This window comes from Magnolia sinica, chromosome 6 (assembly GCF_029962835.1).
Source record: "Magnolia sinica isolate HGM2019 chromosome 6, MsV1, whole genome shotgun sequence".
NCBI classification, from domain to species: domain Eukaryota; kingdom Viridiplantae; phylum Streptophyta; class Magnoliopsida; order Magnoliales; family Magnoliaceae; genus Magnolia; species Magnolia sinica.
The window spans coordinates 103,740,818-103,760,701 of record NC_080578.1 but is presented as its reverse complement, the minus strand read 5'-3'; the positions used below and the strand labels follow the sequence as shown (position 1 = coordinate 103,760,701).

The 19,884-nt window shown below is 38.8% G+C and overlaps 2 protein-coding genes across 24 annotated transcripts in view; one reads left to right on the top strand and one right to left on the bottom strand.

Moving 5' to 3' along the window:
- LOC131249375 (uncharacterized) overlaps nucleotides 1–19,884 on the bottom strand; it is a 164,210-nt gene that overhangs the window by 63,444 nt on the left and 80,882 nt on the right. The window contains exons 1-2 of one of the 6 annotated variants that reach the window (XR_009172825.1): nucleotides 9,648–9,787; nucleotides 5,636–5,879 (exon numbers count right to left, since the gene is read on the bottom strand). Coding sequence is in view for 4 of the 6 variants with exons in the window: in XM_058250114.1 (XP_058106097.1) it covers nucleotides 5,854–5,879; nucleotides 9,648–9,656 (35 nt within the window). In the remaining 2 variants the exon portion in view is untranslated. Of the gene's footprint in view, nucleotides 1–5,635; nucleotides 5,880–9,647; nucleotides 10,536–19,884 lie in introns of those variants that run through there. The other 5 variants (XM_058250114.1, XM_058250116.1, XM_058250115.1 and 2 more) reach the window with 5 other exon arrangements.
- Nucleotides 1–19,884, top strand: part of LOC131249373 (disease resistance protein At4g27190-like) — a 161,543-nt gene that overhangs the window by 61,988 nt on the left and 79,671 nt on the right. For 3 of the 18 annotated variants that reach the window (XR_009172807.1, XR_009172809.1, XR_009172808.1), the window contains one exon: nucleotides 6,939–7,222. The exons of 4 other annotated variants lie outside the window; for them this stretch is intronic. Coding sequence is in view for 4 of the 14 variants with exons in the window: in XM_058250096.1 (XP_058106079.1) it covers nucleotides 6,188–6,413 (226 nt within the window). In the remaining 10 variants the exon portion in view is untranslated. Of the gene's footprint in view, nucleotides 1–6,187; nucleotides 6,494–6,938; nucleotides 7,223–13,075; nucleotides 13,309–19,884 lie in introns of those variants that run through there. 11 more of the 18 variants (XM_058250098.1, XM_058250095.1, XM_058250097.1 and 8 more) reach the window with 7 other exon arrangements.

Below are 19,884 nucleotides of genomic sequence, written 5' to 3'. Positions count from 1 at the left end.
AAGAATCCGCTTAAGGAAGGGGAAGCTCTTCTCTAAATGAGATCAGCCCTCATTGGTTTGTGGGACAAGTTATAGTTAGCAGCCAAGAAAGAGGCCCAGAGACTGGAATCTTTGTGAAATTTTAGCACCCAAGCCATTTTAATGTTAAAGGCTTGCATCACGTCAGCAAGTTTCCTGATGCCGAGACTACCTTCTTCCTTGGGCATAGAGATAGTTTTCCAACTCTTCCAATGTCATTTTCTTTTGCCTTCACTCCACCCCCAAAAGAATGAGGCAAAATGTCTGTCAAGATCAGCCAGGACCTGATTTGGAATGCAAGAGGAAGCCATAAAATGAATAGGGATACTACTTAGAACATGCTTAATAAGGACCATTCTCCCTGCTTGAGACAAAATTCTGGCTGTCCAACCCTTGATACGACCCCCGACTTTGTCCACCAAAGGCTGAAAAGCAGAGGATTTCAGCCTACCAACAAATAGAGGAACTCCCAGGTAGGAAAACGTACCAGTGGATCTGGCAATTCCAAGTAAGAAGCTGATGGCATGAATCCTGGACGTTGGGATCTTGTCCAAGCAAAGGAAGGAGCTTTTTCCTTTGTTAATAAGTTGCCTCGAAGCAGATTGGTACTCATCCAACAGAGCCACGAATTTCCTCATAGAAGCTCGTCCACTGTTCAGAAAGAGGAGGGTATCATCTGCATAGAGGAGGTGAGAAACCCGTTGGCAGCCCCTCCCTAGCGAGAAAGGAGGGCAGCCGCCATTAGACATCAAGTTATGGAGGCCACGACTCAATACATCCGCCCCCAAAATGAAGAGACTTGGGGAAAGAGGGTCACCTTGTCTCAACCCGCGAGAGGATTTGAAAAAGCCAGTCAATTCCCCATTAATGAGAACGGAGAACCAGCAGGAGGCCCAACAATTTTCAACTAATTGAACCCATCTGTCGCAAAAACCGAAACGGAGCAAAACTTCTTTTAGGTAGTTCCAGTCGACTTATCGTATGCTTTTTCCATATCTAGCTTTAACACCACATTTCCTCCTCTGTTTTTCCTATTCACTTCTCTAAACAATTCCTGGGCAAAAGCAATATTTTCTGAGATAGCTCTTCCTTTGATGAACGCCCCCTGTTCTGGAGAAATCGGGATAGGGAGAAATTCACTGAGACGAACTGCAATGATCTTAGAGAAGATTTTGTAAAGGCAGTTGCATAGGCTTATAGGTCTAAAATCAGTCCATTTCCTCGGCATTTCCCTCTTAGGGATCAAGCAGATAAGCGTGGAATTAACTACACGAGGAATTTTACCACCTTAGAAGAAATAAGTTATGGCCTTTTGGATGTCTCTACCAATGATGTCCCAACAAGCGGAGTAGAAGATTCCAGAGAAACCATCCGGCCCTGGCGCACTGTCCGACGGGATGGCTTGGATGGCTGCTTTAACCTCTTGGATGGAAGGAGGAGCAGTGAGAAAATTGTTCATGTCCTGTATTACAAGATTAGGAACCAAATCTAGCAAATCCGAATTTATCTGATTGGATCTTCCTTTAAAGAGCTCTTCAAAGTAGTTACTGGCATCCTTTTTGATTTCTTCGTGATCAGTCACAACTTCACCTGATTGCAGTTGAATGTTATTGATCCTGGCTCTTTGTTGACACTCAGTGGCTGTTGAATGAAAATATTTAGTGTTGCGGTCCCCCTCTCTTAGCCAGCTGGATCTGGATTTCTGCTTCCAAAAAACCTCATGTTTAGTCTCCCACTGATTAAGCTGATTTGAAGCTTCCTGGAATCTGATTTGTAATGACAAGAAGTCATCCTGATGAAGGACAGATTGATGGAGCTGCCGATCAAGCTCAGCCACCTCAGCTTCTGCTGTCTTTAGCTTTTCAAAAATATCATCAAAATGCTCCCTGTTCCAATTTTGAGCTGTGCTTTCACCTTCTTCATCTTGGCAATGATGTTGAAAACGGGGTGATAGGAGTCAACACTGATCCAGGCGTCGCTAACCACCTGCATAAAGGAGTCATCCAATGTCCACATCCTCTGAAACTTAAAGGGCTTAGGCGTGGTCGGTGGCGGAGGAGGAAAGGATAGAAGTAGAGGACTGTGGTCTGAGTTAGATCTTAGAAGATGATCAAACTGGAAGGATGGAAAAGAGGAAGCCCAGGCTGAGTTGATAAGCATTCTATCAAGCCTAGCCTAGCTTCTCGAGGTACCAGATTGGTTGTTGCACCATGTGAAAAGCAGCCCCGAGAAACCTGCGTCAGAGAGCCTAGTGTTGTCAATCGCGTCACAGAATTCCCTGGCACTATCTCTATTGAAAGCACCTCTGCTGTGTCTTTCAGATGCTTCAGTGATAGCATTGAAATCCTCGCAGGGCCTTGCATCATGGTGGAAAGGTCCGCCAGATCTTCCCAGAGATGTCTCCTGATGAATCTGGAGCAGCTGGCATAGACACATGTTAGGTTGATGGAGAGCTGCAAGATTTGAAGGTCCATATTTACAGATAATAGCTGGTTAGTAGCCTTAACAATTGAACAGGAAGCAGAGTTTTTGTAGAAAAACCAGATTTTACCCCCCTCCTCAACATTCGAGAAAGAGAGGTGAAAGCCCAAAGTGAGACCAATTCGGGCTCGACTAGAATCATTGATCATTGGTTCAAGGATCACCACAATCCAAGGGCTATGAGTTGTAATGAAGCGTTTCAGCGTTTTGATGGTTCTGCGGTTTTCGACCCCTCGGGGCGTTCCAAACAAGAATTTTATCCATCCATGACACATCCCGAATTCACAGCCCGATGTTTGATGCGTCTTAATCTGGACTCCCAGTCCCCTTTGCTATAGAAAATCCGCGGTCGTCTTCTCGGGACCTTGCTTTGATTGGTTGACAGTCTTCCTTCTTGGATTCGTTTCTGGTTACCCTGATTTTCCTAGCCTAATTGTTGTTGCAGGTGTTCTGCTTGATTTTGCACTTGGTCTCCCTCCTTGTGTTTGGATGTATCTGATTGGTCCTATCTGAATTTGTTCCTTTCAATATCATCTGCATTTTGTTGGTTTGTGAAGAAGGGAGATAAATCAACCTCCAATTGCTGGAGAGGCCGTAAGCTCCTGCCCCTTGGGGGTCTGAATTCGCTTGGGGAGTGAGAGTCTCCCTGTAGAAGACATGGATATGCAGGTCCCTGACTTGCAATCAAACCCTACTCTGAGTCATTGTCTGAATCTACATATGATGGAAGACGAAAGCCCTCCATTTGAGTGATGTGTTCCCCAAACTTAAAGGGAGAATTTCCTTCCGATCTTGCTCTGCGACATTCATAATTAATCCCCCTATGGTTGCTGGCTGGTGGCTCCAAGTCCATGTCTCGTTTAGCTCCTTAATGAGAATCTGCAGTAGGGGTGGGGTCCAAAGGGAAGAGTTCTCTGGATAAGTCCATAATGTCGTGTTGATGCTGAAAATTGGATTGGTGCACTGGACTGAGATGTTGGCACTGCAGGAGAGAAGGGCTAGGGCATATGTTCAGGGTGTTATCTGCAGGTTTACAGACAGGAGATGGCTAATGTAGAGGAATGGTACGCACTGGCGAGGTTATTGCAACATTGAATGTTATCCGAATAGAAGGAAGACTGTTATCTGTCCTGATTTGAGGATCAGGTGAATGAGCTGACCTACTCTCCTGGCCTGAACGAAGACTTGGGTTGCAGTCTTGCTGAAGTTCCTGCATAAGACAGTTCTGCTGTTCTCCCTGGCCTTGAGCTAGATCAAGCAGGGCATCTGTTTCACTTTTCTGGTCCGGATGGGCAGTTAAAACAGTGTCCATAACCTGAGGGGTTCTACTAACCGCAAACATAACTTCATCATCCGGGCGTTGTTGAGGAATCTGAGCATATGTTGTTTCATTTCCCTGGCAAAGATCAGGAAACATGATTAGCCTCTTCCATGTGAGTACTCTGTGCTCTAACCTTGGCCTTAACATTCTCTTTCTGATGGGTTGTAGTCAACTCTAGGGAGGAATGTTGCTAAGGTGTTGTCTGAGATCTGATTTGTGGTAAACCGCGCAAGTCGTGGTCGACGATGACCTCCTCTTCGGCAATAGCACAAACATGTGATGGGCATGAATGTCTGGCTGATATAGAGGGAGTAAACCTCCTCTCCACCCATTGTCTCGTGTTTTCATTGGGGACAAGAGCAGGCAAAGAGGTCACAAATCTACCAATGGGTTCCATTTCTACTATAATTGGGAAACATTTCCCCAGGACCAAAAGAGACAGGACCTTCTGCAGATTAGTGCCTGGACGAATAACCACTTGGATTCGAGCAAAACTCTGAAAAATTCCGTATGCACACCATTAAAAACTTTTTATGGCTCATAGTAGTGCTCCAACATTATTAATGTTTATTTGCCATCGAAGTTGTTGTTGTTGGTAAGGTCACAAAGACTGGATAAATGGTCACGGATTGCGTCCTACCCTCGCCCGGACAGGGCTCTGGGTTGTATACCTCACACCAGATTTTTGGGACTGTTCTCCATCTATAAAGGGACCCACGATTTGGACGACCTGGATTGCTGTAAATGGTTAGGGTAACTGGGTAAAAATTTAGGAATATAAATAAATATATACATATATAGGTCGAGTCGGGCCGGGTTGGGCCGAGTCGGGTTTTGGGCCGAGTCGAGCTGAACTGGAACCTATCCGAACTCGGCCCGAACTCAGTTTCGGGGCAAAGAAAATGGCCCGTCCTGACCCGAACTCAGTTCCGAGTCGAGCGAGTTAATCGGGCTAGCCCGGTTCGTGTACCGCCCTAGCAAGCTGATCTTTGCTTTTTCTCCTCATCTAGGCCTGTATGACCTAATCAATAGATTGGATGTCGAATAAACAATATAGTGGGACTTAGGAGGATTTTAATGGTGGATATACAATCACTATTGTTTTCATGTGGTGTGTTCCACCTGAGATTTATATCCCTCTTGTTTATTGTATCAAGCAATAAAATGATATGTAAAAGTGGATGAATGAAATGGCTGAAACAGATACATCATAGTGGGGCCCACAGAGCACTGACCATCAGCCACAGAGCTGGTGGCAAGGGAAGTAGCCGTCAATCCGTTTCTGTGTACCTCACACCACCTATATAGCTACTCTAGCTATATAGCTGCTGTAGGTACGTGTCGTGCGAAGACGAGCACTGACGCCCCTCGAGCTCTGAGTTGTACGAACCGTTCAAAAGAGATCAAAGTTACATGGCCCCACAGTGATGTATTTATTATATATACACCGTTCATCTATTTTTAGAGTTCATTTTAGAGTATTATCTAAAAAACGAATCATATTCAAAGTTCAACAGAACCACACCACAAATAGGAGATAATGATTTTCACCATTAAATAATTCGTAGGCCCATTGTAAGGTTTATTTTCCATCCAATCTGTTCATAAGGCCACGAAGACCTGAATGAAGAGGAAAAACAAATTTCATATTGATCCAAAACTTCTCTTAGCCAAAAAGAGTTTCAATGGTAGACATTCAATCCCCCATTGCTTTTTGCAGTGTGGTCCACTTAATAGTTAGATCTGTCTTATTTTTCGTCTCAAGCCTTAAGAAGAGCTCGCAAAATGGATGGACGGTTTGGATATAACACATACCTCATGATCAGACCCACAGAACTTGCTAACGTCAATACAGCAGCTATATAGCTGGTGTGAGGTACACCAGCAAATCCGCTGCCCACCCGTACTGCTCCCTAGTTTTCCCAGATCAGGTGTTTGTCGCCAACGCCCACTCCCAGCGGGTGTTTTAAGGTGTTGAGTGCTGTTTTCATTCCTTCTGCCTCCTTCATTTTAGGGCATGAACCCAATAATGATGCTGATGTAGATTCCAGTAGATCTCCTTGTAAAAAAAAAAAAAAACCAGTGGTGATTGAACACCCACTTTGTAAAAAAATTCCAAGGACATAATTTCTCGAGTTTGTTTGCTTAGAGAAAAAGAATTTGATATTTGGAGTTTTGTTTGCAGAGGATTGAATTTGGCATTTTGAGTTTTGTTTTCGGGAGATTTTAAAAGGTGCTTATCTAATAAAGGTGGGAATTTTCAATTTTCGAGAGGGTGGTCTAATTGTGGTGGAATTTCTGGATTATTTTTTTTTTTACATTGATTTTTGAATGAATGAGCTAAAAACTTTATCTTTTTTTCTTTAGTTCTCATGGAAATGGTGGTTCTGGTGCAAGAATTTTGAGTGGGAGATTTTCTTGTTATGTTGCAGTTGTTTCTCATATGGCCTTCTACTTTTGTGCTTATGTTGGTTGTGTATGGAATTTCATATGGAAATTGTTGGCTTTTGGGCTATCGACAGCACAATGTATTATCTTTGACAGTGAGAGGTTTTTGGAGTGGAAGAGAGGATGTGAAGTAGAGATTTCCTAATTTAGAAAGTGAGTTTGCTGGTTTTGGTATGGATGGAGAGCTCCAATGCAAGCCTTCTCCTTCTGGAATAAACTACGAAGGTCAGTTTTGTCTCTTGTTTTCTTTTTTCCCTTCTCTTCATGCATTAATCTGTCTGCTAGGTTTGTCTTGCCATAGCTTTAATAATAAATTATATATGCTTGTTTGCATTAGCTAGAAATGCTTGGGAGTGTATTCTTCCCTCAATTCCTTTGTCTTATGAGGTTTATTGCGAGAGCTTGACAGCCAATTCTATGGAAGAAGTCCTTGGCTAGACATAGAGATTCTATTCACAGGATAAGGTTCCCTTTAAAAAGTAGCTCTAATATGTATGTGCACAAATACAGAACTCCTCATAAAGAAATTGGAAACTCTACCCAATCCATGGTGCTGGTTGTTAAAGGGCACCACAAGGCTTTGTATCCTGTTGACTTCTTCCATGCTTCAAATTTCCATACATTTTATAAGGAAAAAAATGACGGTCATAACCTTTGTTTTTAAACCCAGAATGTATCAGACAGTTGAAACGAATTAAGAGCAATGCAGCAGCTATTCAGCAAATGCCAAGAGCATTACCAACAGCATTTGATAACAGATTTAATGGGGAAGCATCATCATCAGCTCTATTTTAGAACATAAACCTGCGAACAAAGTGCTTAGAAGCTACTACAATGATTTAAGAGATTTGGAGTAGTTATAGGCCTGTTTTGGGGAGGGGGATCTCAGAGAAACAGAGTTTGGAGCTATTTCTAATTTTCTTTCTCCTGATCGAGCATGTGCTCAAGCAGACGGTATATGCCCTTGGTTTGTTTGACTGTGACTTGTCCTAGCTTGAGGCTGTTTCAGAGTGTGTTTGGTTGCAATGTGGAATTGACTCCTAATATTCTAGCAACTCTATAAGAGTAGAAGCATTGATTGAATTGTTGTTACCTCGCTTTGCACCATATTGAGAGATTGGCCTCCAAATCACAATGACATTCCTTTCAAGCTGAAAGGAATTGTAACCACAATTTGTGTGCTAGTTCCTCGTTATAAATTCTAACAGACATTGCCAATTTTTGTTGTTTCTCTTCGCAAAAATAAATTTTCACAATTCAGTTCAACTTTGTGTCCATCTCAACCCATGATGTAGAGGAATAGAAATATGATATCCGCATGACGGTGTGTATAGGTTTTACAGAAATCAAATAAAGAAGACCCCCTCTGTATGAAGCCTATAGAAGGGAGACAACTCCATTATATAACTTGCAGAGAATATTATAAAGCCTCTAGCATGGAGAGAACTCCTTTTCTAACTCATAGCGATCATTGTTGAGTCTCTGTCTCTTATTAATGGCAAATACTAAGCCATTGTGTCCAAATAAGGTGTCCAACTTGTAGCTGCTAAGTGATTTATATAAATAGAATTTAGTAGCTATGAGTCGAGCATTTGATTAGGTTGATAGCTCTTGCTATTTGCAGGCAAGCTTTAGACCTCTCTGACAACCTCATTCATGATGATCGGAGGTTGAGACCTGTATTAGGCTATTTTGCACTTGTGTATAGTATGACAGGAAACATGCATGCTACTGGGTTTAGAAAGATAACCCTTCACTCTAGGACTCTATTTTCTTTTTTATTTGTTATACATAAGTATTCGCTGGCAGCTCTTATGGTGATTGTTAACATCTAGTTCAATAGCGTATCGTGCTTCTCCTTTATCTTTTAACTCATGTACCTATATGCCTATTTACCGGGTAACTGAAGTTCTCTCTTTGTCAGTACCTTTTCCAGTTAAGTTCTGATTAGATGTTAATATTGTTTCTCAACGAACACTCAATAACATCCCTTTCTTTTTTACTATTTTGTATATCTTTTGTTTGCGGGAACTAGTGTGGCGTCTAAGTTTTTACGTGCTAATGGAATTACTATTTTCAAATTACGAGAGGAAACTGTCTATTTACTTGGAAAATAGGACATGTAATGTTTCAGTCCTGAGCATTCATCCTTGACTGAACTAGTTTGTTTGCTAGGAGGAAATGAATTTAGCATCTTGAGTTTTGTTTGCTTAGAGGATTGAATTTGACATTTTGGGTTTTGTTTTTAGGAGAATTTTGAGGATGCTTCTTTGATAAAGATGGGACTTCTGTGATTTAGTGGGGTGAGATTTCATGTTTCTGCATGTGGGTTTTGTTCTCAAGAAGATTTTGAATGAAAAAGAAAAAAAAGAAAGGTAGGAATTTTGAATCTTTGAATTGGTGCTGAAATGGTGGTCTGATTAGGGTGCAAGTTGGAATTTCAGTCTCTCTCTCTTTCTTTTTTTCTTTTGCAGCTGAGTTTTTGCTGAGTGGTTTTTTATTGGGTTTTTAAATGAAGAAGTTGAAAAGCTCTTCTTTTTTGCTTTATTTCTCATGAAAATGGTGGTTTTGGTGTGAGAATTTTAGGTGGGAGGTTTTCTTGTTGTGTTGAAATTGTTTCTCATTTAGCTTTTACTTTTGTGTTTGTGTTGGTTTTGTGTATGAAATTTCATGTGGAAATTTTGGTATATTATCTTTGACAGTGAGAAGAGGGTAAGAGATTTTAAGAGTGGAAGAAAGGATGGAAAGTGAGAGATTTCCTGTTTTGGGAACTAAAGGATGGAAAGAGGAGATTTCCTGTTTTAGGAACTAACTTTGCTGGATTTGGTATGGATGAAAAGCTCCAACGCAAACCTTCTCCTTCTGTCATAAACTATGAAGGTCAGTTGGGTTCTCTTATTTTTATTTTTTATTTTTAACTCCCTTCCCTTCACGCATCATCTGTTTGCTAGGATCGTCTTGACACAGGTTTAATAATAAATTATATATGCTTGTTCGGATTGGCTTGAAATGATGAGGAGTTTGTTCTTTTGAGGTTTCTATGAGAGTTTGAAAGCCAATTGCATGGACAAAGTCCACTGCTAGACATAAAGATTTTCTTCACCGGCCATAAGGTTCCATTTAACAACTGGCTCTGATGTGTATGTGCACCAATTAGGAACTCTACCCAATCCATGGTGCTAGTTGTTAAAGGGCACTGCAAGGCTCTGTATGGATTTTCCTGTTGACTTCTTCCATGTGCTAAATTTGTAAAAATTTTATAAGAAAAAAAATGATGGTCATAACCTTTGTTTTTAAACCCAGAAATCAGAGTGTATCAGACAGTCGAACTGGATTGAGAGCAATGTAACAGCTATTCAGCAAATGTAAAGAGCATTACCAGGAGCATTTTGTAACAGATTTGGTTGCCATCATCAGCTCTATTTTAGAATTTGGAGAACCTGCAAATGAAGTGCTTGAAAGCCACAATGTATTACAAGATCAGTTACAGGCCTCTCAGATTTGTTCTCAGGTACCTGAATCACTGGATGTAAAATGCAGTCCATCTTCAACCATAAAAGTTGGGAGTATGAAACAAATCCATGAATTCATTAAATATTCAAACTTTAGCAGTCAAAGGAACAAAGAAAGAGGGCGTTCAGAAAGGAATGCATGTAGTCAACTGATACTTCTGTTGAGGAGACATCTGATACTTCAGGAAGGAATGCCTGCACCAGTAATGAAAGAGATCAGCTTGAGTGCTTGACTATGGATGAACCTCAAATGATACCAAAGATACTGCATTAAAGTTCATACATGTATTTACTTTTGTGGATTTTCTGTTAGTCTTTTTTTGGTAGGAAGTGAGGTAAAGGGAAGTATTTTAGCATGGGTGTGATCGCAGTTCGAATTGTTGTTATGTATGTCCAAGTATAATATAATGACTATTTGAGATGCCTATCAATTTCATATTCCCTGCATATCAACTATCACACCCTACAAGAGTACCCAAGATTTTCTCTTCATACGCCAGACACAGTACGATCGAGAAATTGTTGATACAGAAAATTTTCAGCATTGCATTCGTAGGTGCATATACATTGTGATGAAAATTTCATTCAAAATCTAGCTTTGCCAATCTTAATTCTTGTAGCAAGGTGAAGGGAATTTAGATTAATACAACAACATGTATTCTAAAGCTTAATTGATTTTTTTTATTTTTTTTATTTTTTGGTGAAAATCAATGAGAGTTTAGTATAATATGTTGCCGACATCTTGGTAGTACAACAGATGTGGTTGATGACTTGCTAACTTACACTTAGTCCTGTTAAGTCTATAAAGGTGGCCTATTCTTGTTTCTCTGCTGGGAAAAGACAGCTGATATCTCAAGCTGAGAAAACTGTTTGCTGGCTGCATCTCACAAGACCCATTGTAAATGCCGTCATTGTCATGCAGCTTGGTTGTTGCTCTTGCTCCTCTTAGCTTGGCTGCATCTCACGAGACCCATTTTTCTCTTTCTTCATTTATCTGTTTATTTTGCAAAATACTATTGATATGGGTTCCATTTGATAGACCATTATAAAATCCAAAGCAGATGGATTTATTTGTATTTCTACTTAAATTGATGTGTTCAACCAAAAATGGGGTCTCTGTAGGTACGTTAAGTTAAAACTCCCAATTCTTTTGGTGCATAGTCTCCTACTTTATTTTATTTTTATTTCTTCATGCACCTGCTGCATTTGAATGAGTCAAGTTGAGATTTCTGTAAATGAACAAAAGTTGCATTTAAACCATAGGAGTAGAAGTCTCTAACAAGGTTGTCACATTCATACCTTGGCAGGCATATCTATTTGATGGCTACTGGGAAGATATTGGGATCGTTAAGTCCTTTTTTGATGCTAACTTGGCTCTCACATATTAGGTAAATCTCCCGTGAACTGCTTGTCTGTGTATAGTTTGACAATTTTATTTATTTTTTTCAAACTAAAGCTGTCTTATGTTTGGTGAAGCCTCCCAAGTTTCAATTTTATGATCTGCTGAAGCCAATCGTCACGTCTCCTAGGTTTCTACCACCAACGAAGATAGAAAAATGCCAAGTATGATGTGTATTTACTATTCTTGCTTATGAGCCTTTAACTCTTTGATACAAATATTTACCTATGCTTATTTATTATTACTATAGATTTTGGACTCCATAATTTCCCATGGATGCTTCTTAAGGGAATGCAGTGTTGAACATTCCATAGTTGGGACACACTCAAGACTGAAATATGGGTCTGAACTAAAGGTAATTCATGTCTTATCCATGACGCACTTCCTTGACAGAGATGTGTGAATGGTATCATGGTATGAACTCTTATTGTTTTTCTTTCTTAGACATCTATTTGGTGACCCCCATGAAAGGATGATGACATCCCCCTATTTGAATTCAGTAAACCATGGGCTCCACTTGTAAAAACTTAAAACTCAAACAGAGTTGTTCAATCTTTTGTGCTGAGTTATATTTGGATCAGTTTCTTTTTTTCTTTTCTTTTCTTTTTAGTTGAATGTGTAAAAACTTAAAACTCAAACAGAGCTGTTTAATATTGCTCAAGTCATTAGGGTATAACCCATGTATGGAGGATTTCATGTTTCCATGCTCGGGCCGCCAACCAAAAACAGAGTTCTCAACCTATGGCTGGTCATGATGTGAGCTTTTGTGTTATTTGGATGGCAAAGAACCATCAATTCCACAAAACAATTGTTAACATTTTTTATAGTTGTTGTTGTTGTTGTTGTCATTGGGGCATGTTGATGAATAGTTTTGATTGTCTTTTCATTTTTGATGGTTAAATTCTTCATCACATACCATTAATATCATAATGTTAAGTCAGGAAAATGACTAGAAATTCTTCTTTTTTTTTTGCTAAAATTTTGTTTGACATGTTTTTTATTGTTGTGTTTCAAATGGTTGCAGGGGAAAGGAAGTGCGTTTTGTGCTGCTGGTGATGTTCTAAATATGGCCCATTTTGTAATCACCAGTAGATGTCTCTTTTCTAGCCTGCGACAAATCCTTTAATGATAAGATATAATACATTGCAATAGGTTTTTTTTGGTGATATTAAGTCAATGTACCGAACATTTTATGAAACTCAGTTTTGGATCTTTGTTTGATGAATTTTACTCAATTGCTATGGACTACTTTCATTTTTTGGAGAATTGAGCATTGTTAATGACAATTGTAATGCTTGGTTTTTTAATTAATCAAATCATGGGGGCTAATGATTCAGGATGTTTGTCAAGCAGGTACACAATGAAAGATAAACGGCTAAATCTATTTTTAGTCTCAGTTTTGCCTCAACTACCTAAACTGAGACTACAACTCTCGTGATTAAAGGCTTTAGCCTCAGTTGAGAACCGAGGTTAAAAATAGATTTAGCTTCAATTGGAGGCAACTGAGGCTAAAATTTTGATTTAGCCTCATTTCAAGAAAATTGAAGCTAAAAAGGTTCTTATAAAAGTCATTTTAACCTCGGTTGCTAAAACTGAGGCTAAAGCCTTTAGCCACGGGGGTTTCAACCTCGGTTTAGATAACTGAGGCAAAACTGAGGCTAAAGGCTTTAGCTTCAGTTTTTAACCTTTTTAGCCACAGTTTTGAACTGAAGCTAAAGCCCCCTTTTCTTGTAGAGTCAGTCTTCCATTGCCATTCAAAATTTTCAAATGCCCAGTCTTCTCACCAGGTCTCTTCTCCACGTTTTGAGACCGAAATTTTGTTCTAATCAATAAAATTATAAGTGGTGTGCTCCCACCTTTTTCAAAAAAAAAAAAAAAAAACACAAAATTATAGCCAGCAACCCGTCTTCACCTCTATAGAAAGGATCCATATGGATATGCGTCCTAAGTTAAAGAAGTGCCCCCTCTTGTGCTCTCACATACAAGAAATACAAATAGAAGGCAAAAGAGAATGATAAGAAGGATTGGATTGGGAAGATAGACAACTCCAAATCCCTCTGCACCAGCATTTACAAGGAAAGAAGGTGGCCAAGCTGAAACAGACATCCTTCTTCTTGGATCTGGAAAAGGTTTGGTAGATTGCTTTCATTAGATTTAGCTTTAGAGCATCGAAGCAATGTAAGTTAAGAGTACTCCTAGTAGCATTGGGAGACTTGGAAAGTCCAATCTATTAATCTAGATTGTTCATTAGGTCCAGTGCACATTTCATGAGTTCTTATGCAAGTTTCAGACCCATTGAACAAATATTAACCATTTGCTAATTGTTATTTGATATGGACAGTCAAAATGATTGACAGAAGAAATAAGTCCAATTAACAATTTAATCTGTCTATTTATCAGGGCCCATCTTGGATCTTTTCTTCTTCTTCTTCTTCTTCTTTTCTTTTTCTTTTTTTTTTCAGCTTTTTTGCTTTTCAATTTCCAGAAGTAACTTAAATAAACAACTGTCATGGGCGGAGAAATCGCTTTAAGCCCAATTAATAAATACACTAGGCCTGAGTTTAGAGCCTATTGCTGGGCATTTGTATTTGAGATTTGGGTCATTCGTCGGTCAGGCTGCACGGTGGGTATCCTTGCCCCAATTAGACTGTTCCTCCACTCATCATAAATGCCACATTTGTTGGAGCAGTTAGTCAAAAGGGACCAATGGTTCAGATTCCACATACGTTTGGCCCACCTGTTGAACAGGCTGGCCAACGGTTTTGGGTTTTGGGTGTAATTCATGCTAACAGTGTGGTCCATGTGATGAATGACTGGGATCTCTACCTGTGCCAGCTCGAGCTAACAGTGTGCTCCTTGTGATGAATGACCAGGATCTCTACCCGAGCCATATTGTGACCCAGTGAAGGATGTGATGAGGTCGATCACCCTTTCCTCCTCACGGATAACTACTCCGAATCTAAGGAGCATCTTTGGACTCCCAGAGATTTCTCAAATCTACAATGATGAAAACAGAAATAATCTCTAATAATTTGAAATAAAATTGATTGATGATAAAAATTGAAATTACAATCATTTAAATAGTGAACTCAAACCTAAGAGGAAGTTTTATAATCAAACTCAACTCAAACTCCCTAAAAACATGACTTGCTATAAATATTAAACTTAGGGCTTGTTTGTTAAATTTGAAATCCAAAGTTTGAATCTAAAGTCAGAAAACCAATAGTAAATTTAGAATAACTTGTTTATTAACTAATGTCTGAAATGTTTAAAATATATAAATTTGACACATTTATCCATATGAAACAATTGTGATTGAATCCCTACCTTTAAAAACTCCATGAATTTCACTGAAATGTTTATTTGTCATCCAACCTATTGAAAAGGTCATAAACAGCTAGATGAAGAGATGATACAAATATCAATATTTCAAAGCTTTTGTGGTCCAAAAGAATTTTTAAATGATCCAAAGCTTTTGTGGCGCAAACAATGTTGATTGATTGCCCACCATTAAAAACTTATTGGGCCCACAAAAGTTTTGGATCAAGTTAATATTTGTTTTTCCCTTCAATCTAAGTCTGTATGACCCAATCAATAGGTTTGAGGTCAAATAAACGTTACAGTGGTCACTAAGAGATTTTTTATGGCGGGCGCTTAATCACTATTGTTTTCCTTTGTGGTTCACTTGAGATTTATATATGCCTCATTTTTTATATCAATGATCTATTTAATGATTTGGAAAAATGGATGAATGGAGTAGATGAAACACATACATCATGGTGGGCCTACAGAGCACCAACCACTAGCCACCTAGCTAGTGGCACCGTCACTGGCCAAACCACATCTCTAGGTGTGAGCTGGATTTCATGGGAAAGCCTTTCCTAGGAAGTCCATCGCTGGAAATCTAAGTGAGGCCCACCATGATGTTTGTGTGAAATTCACCCTGTCCATCTGTTTTGTGAGATCATTCTAGGATCCATTGCTAAAAATAAGCTGTATCCAATACTCAAATGGGTCAAAAATGTGAGGATTGGACACCTATAATTAAAATATTCGTGGGGCTGCAGAAGTTTTCAATCATGTTAATATTTGTGGTTTGAGTTCATCTCACTAAGAATGATAGTATGACCAGTATTAATGGCATGTAAACATCATTGTCGATCCCGAGGAGGTTTCAACGATAGGAATTTTCCTACCCACCTTTTTCTTTAGTGCGGCCCACTTAAGTCTTGTATCTTCCTCATTTTTTATCTCAAGTCCTAAAATGATCTCAAAACACGGATGGATAGATTAGATTTATTACAAATATAACGGTGGGCTCCACTTAAGATTCCAATGCAAGAACTTCCTGTGAAAAGCATTTGCACATAATTCGCACCCCATATCTGGGAGGGGATTGCGTACTATCCCACAAAGATCTACCTAAATATCGACAATTAAGGGCTTTATGGGGCCCTACCATGATATATATGTTTTATCCATATCATCCATTCATTTTTTTCATATAATTTTAGAAATTAAGACAAAAACAAGTCAAATCTAAGGCTTAAGTGGGCCACACTACAAGAAACTATGGGAATTGGGTGTCTATCATTGAAAACTTCTTGGGGCCACATAAGGCTCTGATCAAGTTGATTTTTGTGTTTTTCCTTCATCCAGGTTTGTGTGACCTTATAAAGAAATTTGATAGCAAAAAAGCTTCATAGTGGACATTAGGAAGGTTTTAACAGTAGTCGTTCCTGTCCCATTACTTTATGTGGTGTGGTTGACTTGAGCTTTGGATGTGCATATTTTTTCAGATCATGCTTTAGAATAATATAAAAAAGTTGATAGATGGTGTGGATCTAACATATAAATCATGGTGGGCTCAGAGAAGTGTCTCATGTTAAAAGTTGGGATGTGTATAACGCAAGGGAGAAAATCTTTGTCGCAAAGGACAATTTTGGATTTAAAAATAATAATAATAAATAAATCACGGGGCACATTCTTGATCCCTCATTAAGCTAGACTCTTATCACGGAAAAATTTCAGCATAAAATGGTGAAGCACTTTCCTTCTTCTTCGTTAACAGACACCACTAAACATGGAACATTTTCCAAATTCCGCGCTAAGTACAAAAATTCAACGTTAACAAATAGTCCCTTACTAGGTATCCAATTTGGCCTACGGTATGTGAGATACGACTGTTTTGAGGTTCTGACGATCCTATCACTTTCGCCTCCGATTAGGCCTTCTCTGGTCCATCTTGGCCATGAAAGTGTCCGCAACCTGCTCTACATCAGTCCCCTACACTTTGAAAGAACTCGTCCTCGAGATCTCATCCCGCTTTAATTCATGATACTTGGTTAGGTCCACGACGTTGAAAATATGCGAGATTTCCATGACATCTGTAAGATCAACAATGTAAATGTTGTTGTTGATCTTTCAGAGAATAGTATAAGTCCAATCTTCTTCTTTTTTTCAACTTGTTGTAAGTTTGTTTTGGTTAGAAATTCTTCGTTGCATAAATATACCATAACATAGTCATCCACTTCAAACACCTTTAATGGTGTGCATTCAATTACCATGGTTCCTGTAACACCGTCTACTTAGAGATTTGTATCTGCTTCTTCTTTTCTTTTCTTTTTTTTTCTTTTTTCTTTTTTTATCTAAACCATGTCCTGGAATTAGCTGGTAACATGGAAGGACAATGTGGATATGCAACACATGCCTCGTGCGGCCGCACCGTTGGAGGAGACCTATCACTGAGCTGTTAACCGGTCTTGCTCTTTCGGCGGCTGCAGTTTTCCAAAATAAAGGAACTGTGGCCGCGGCTTTCAAAGCGAAAGGAACCAAAGCGGATTGCATGTGCAACGGGCACAGAGATATACCTGTCCATGGGACTGTACGAGGCCACAGAGACGTCCGTCACAAATCCACTCCGTTCACCTGTTTCTAAAGACCTAGGTTAGGAATCTAAAAATCAGGCGTATCCAGAACTCATGTGGGCTATACCACATGAAGCAAGAGATTGAACTCTTGGGGGTGATAGAAGTTTTGTATCAGTATGATATTTGTTCTTAAAGTTTATCTAAGTCGTAATAACCATATGAATAGTTCAGATGGCATGTAAACATCATCGTCAGCTCTAGAAGGTTTTAATGGAATTTCTCTTATGCTCATATATTTAAAATTTTGGAATTTTTTAGGTTGGCACCTATTCCTAATGGCAGATGTATGGAATATATGGTGTGATCGAAATAGGCATCGCTTCCTGAGCAAGCAAGGATCTTGGGAGGAGGTAGTGTGGAAATCCGAAAGAGATTATTAGATTGGGTATCTGAGGTATAAAAATAAATAAAATAAAATAAAATAAAAAAGAGTCAATGTTGAAGTACTTGGATTGTAATATTTCCTTCTGGGTTGTATTCTTTTCCGCTTTTTATAGCAGCTTTTCAATAAAAATTATTTGTTACCCTTCAAAAAAAAATTTATCAGTTTATAATAAACATTTTTTAATAGTTTATGTTCGGGGAGATTTTCTGGATATTACCAGGGAACGAACATCAAACTCTAAAAATCTCCTGAGATATTCCCATGCCAAGAAATTGCAGAGAAGGAGATTTGTCACTATCTGTTTTATATAAATCTTTTTCAGTTATTGTTATATTAATTATCTAGCCGTTCACTTTTCTAGGCTGCATCTCTAAAATCTAAAATGCTTGCATGACTGACTAGTGAGGATGAAACTTTTACTGACATGGACAGAATGACTTCATGCAGACGAGATCCATCCATCCACCCATGTGGGCAGAATGACTTAACGTGGAGGAGAGCCACCCATCAACTTTGGTGGGCTACACAATGGGAAAATGTTGACATGCAAAATCTCACTATTAAAATCATCCAAAATTTGTGTGGTTCTATTGCTGTGTGTATATCCTATGCAACCACTCATCTAACCCTACGCAAGGATGAATGGATGCCATAAAATTCATGACACTCTAACACTTACATGTGAGCCACACCATGTGAATTTAGAGTTTTTAGACATGATTTTACAATATTCCCTATGGTGCGGCCTATTTAAGTCTTTGATTGGACTGAATTTTAGGATCCATGGCGAAAATGTGGTGGGTTACATGGAGGATTTGATGTATATTTGTCTCATGTAGTGCTTGGTTGGTGGCAAGTAAGTCTATGCGATGCCTACGCAAGTCAGGTTGTGCAGTTCCCCAGAAATCTGGCAATCGCATGATCCTACCATGTCGATTCTGTCTAAAATATCAAGTTGATTGGGCCATCAGGTTGAACATACATGTACGTTAAATGTGGACTGAAAGGGATCCGTGTAGATATGTCAATATCTTCACTCTCATGAGCACCCAGCTCTGCGTTTTAGAGTATTTTAGTTTCTTTTTAAGTTGATTGGGGTTTTTATTATGTTTCTAAGTATGGTTTAAGACCAAATGGTTATAGAGATGTTTTCTTCATAAATGGATTTTACATTAAGAGAGGGAGTGATTTTAAGAAGTTTTGGGAAATGGGTGATGTTCTCACTCCTATTTTATGGGTTATTAGGTAATAATGTCATGATTGACTTTTTCCTTACCCAAAGAACAAAGTGCTCAACATGTAAGAACTAGAAAGGTGTACAATGAGAACCTCTGACCATACGACATCACCTAGACTGGGAGTTGGGAGGATGGAGTCATAAATGATCCTACAGCCCACTCCAGCAAGGAGTTGGGAGTAGAAAGGTAGTAGCTTAGATACAAAGATAATGATAAATTGGTGTAAGGACGGGGATGATGTACTTGGATGATTGAATATGATTTTAATGACCTTAAACTGAAGTAGACTTAGTGGATATTCTTTGCCTTGACTTTTATGGAATATATATGTTTACTACCAGAGCACATGCTCAATGCATTAAATTTACTATGTGACACTTTTTTTACCTGGTTTCTAGCACCATCATGTAGCGTACGATATTATATTCTACTTTTTGAAGCTTAGATGTTGATTTTGAGCATCAAGGACTTAACTTTTATTATTATTATTATTATTATTATTATTATTATTATTATTGGTAAATAGCCTTTTTGCTGAGTTTATTTTAAGATGAAGAAGTTAAGGCTAATTTGATTTATGTAAATTGTTGACTTAAATCTGTAGAGGTACCCTACCATAATGTATATGATATATCCGCACCTTCCTTCTATTTTATTAGAATATTTTGGGGCATGAACCGAAAAATGAGGCAGATTGAACACTCGAATGGTCCACACGAAAGGAAACGGTGGCCTTAATTTGTCCACCATTGAAAGTCGTTTCCTTCGCAAGGCCCATATTGAGGTTTTTTCATCATCTAACTTATCCATAGGATCACACAAACATGGATAAGGAGAAAACACAATTATTATCTTGATCCAAAACTTTTAAAGGCCCCAATAAGTTTTTAATGGTAGGCATTCGATTCTCGTTGTTTCCTATGGTATGGTCCACTTGAGCTTTTCGATTTTTGCTCATACCCTAAATTCAGTTGGCATAACAAATGAGCAGTGTGCATAAGTCACATACAGCACGATGGGCCCCACATTAATTTTGAAAATTTTTAGATTTAATTGTTAAAAAAGTAAGTCACATCTCCATTGGGAAATATGCAGTAATTAACTAGGTAAATAATTATTACCCATTTACACATTATGTAAATAATTATTACC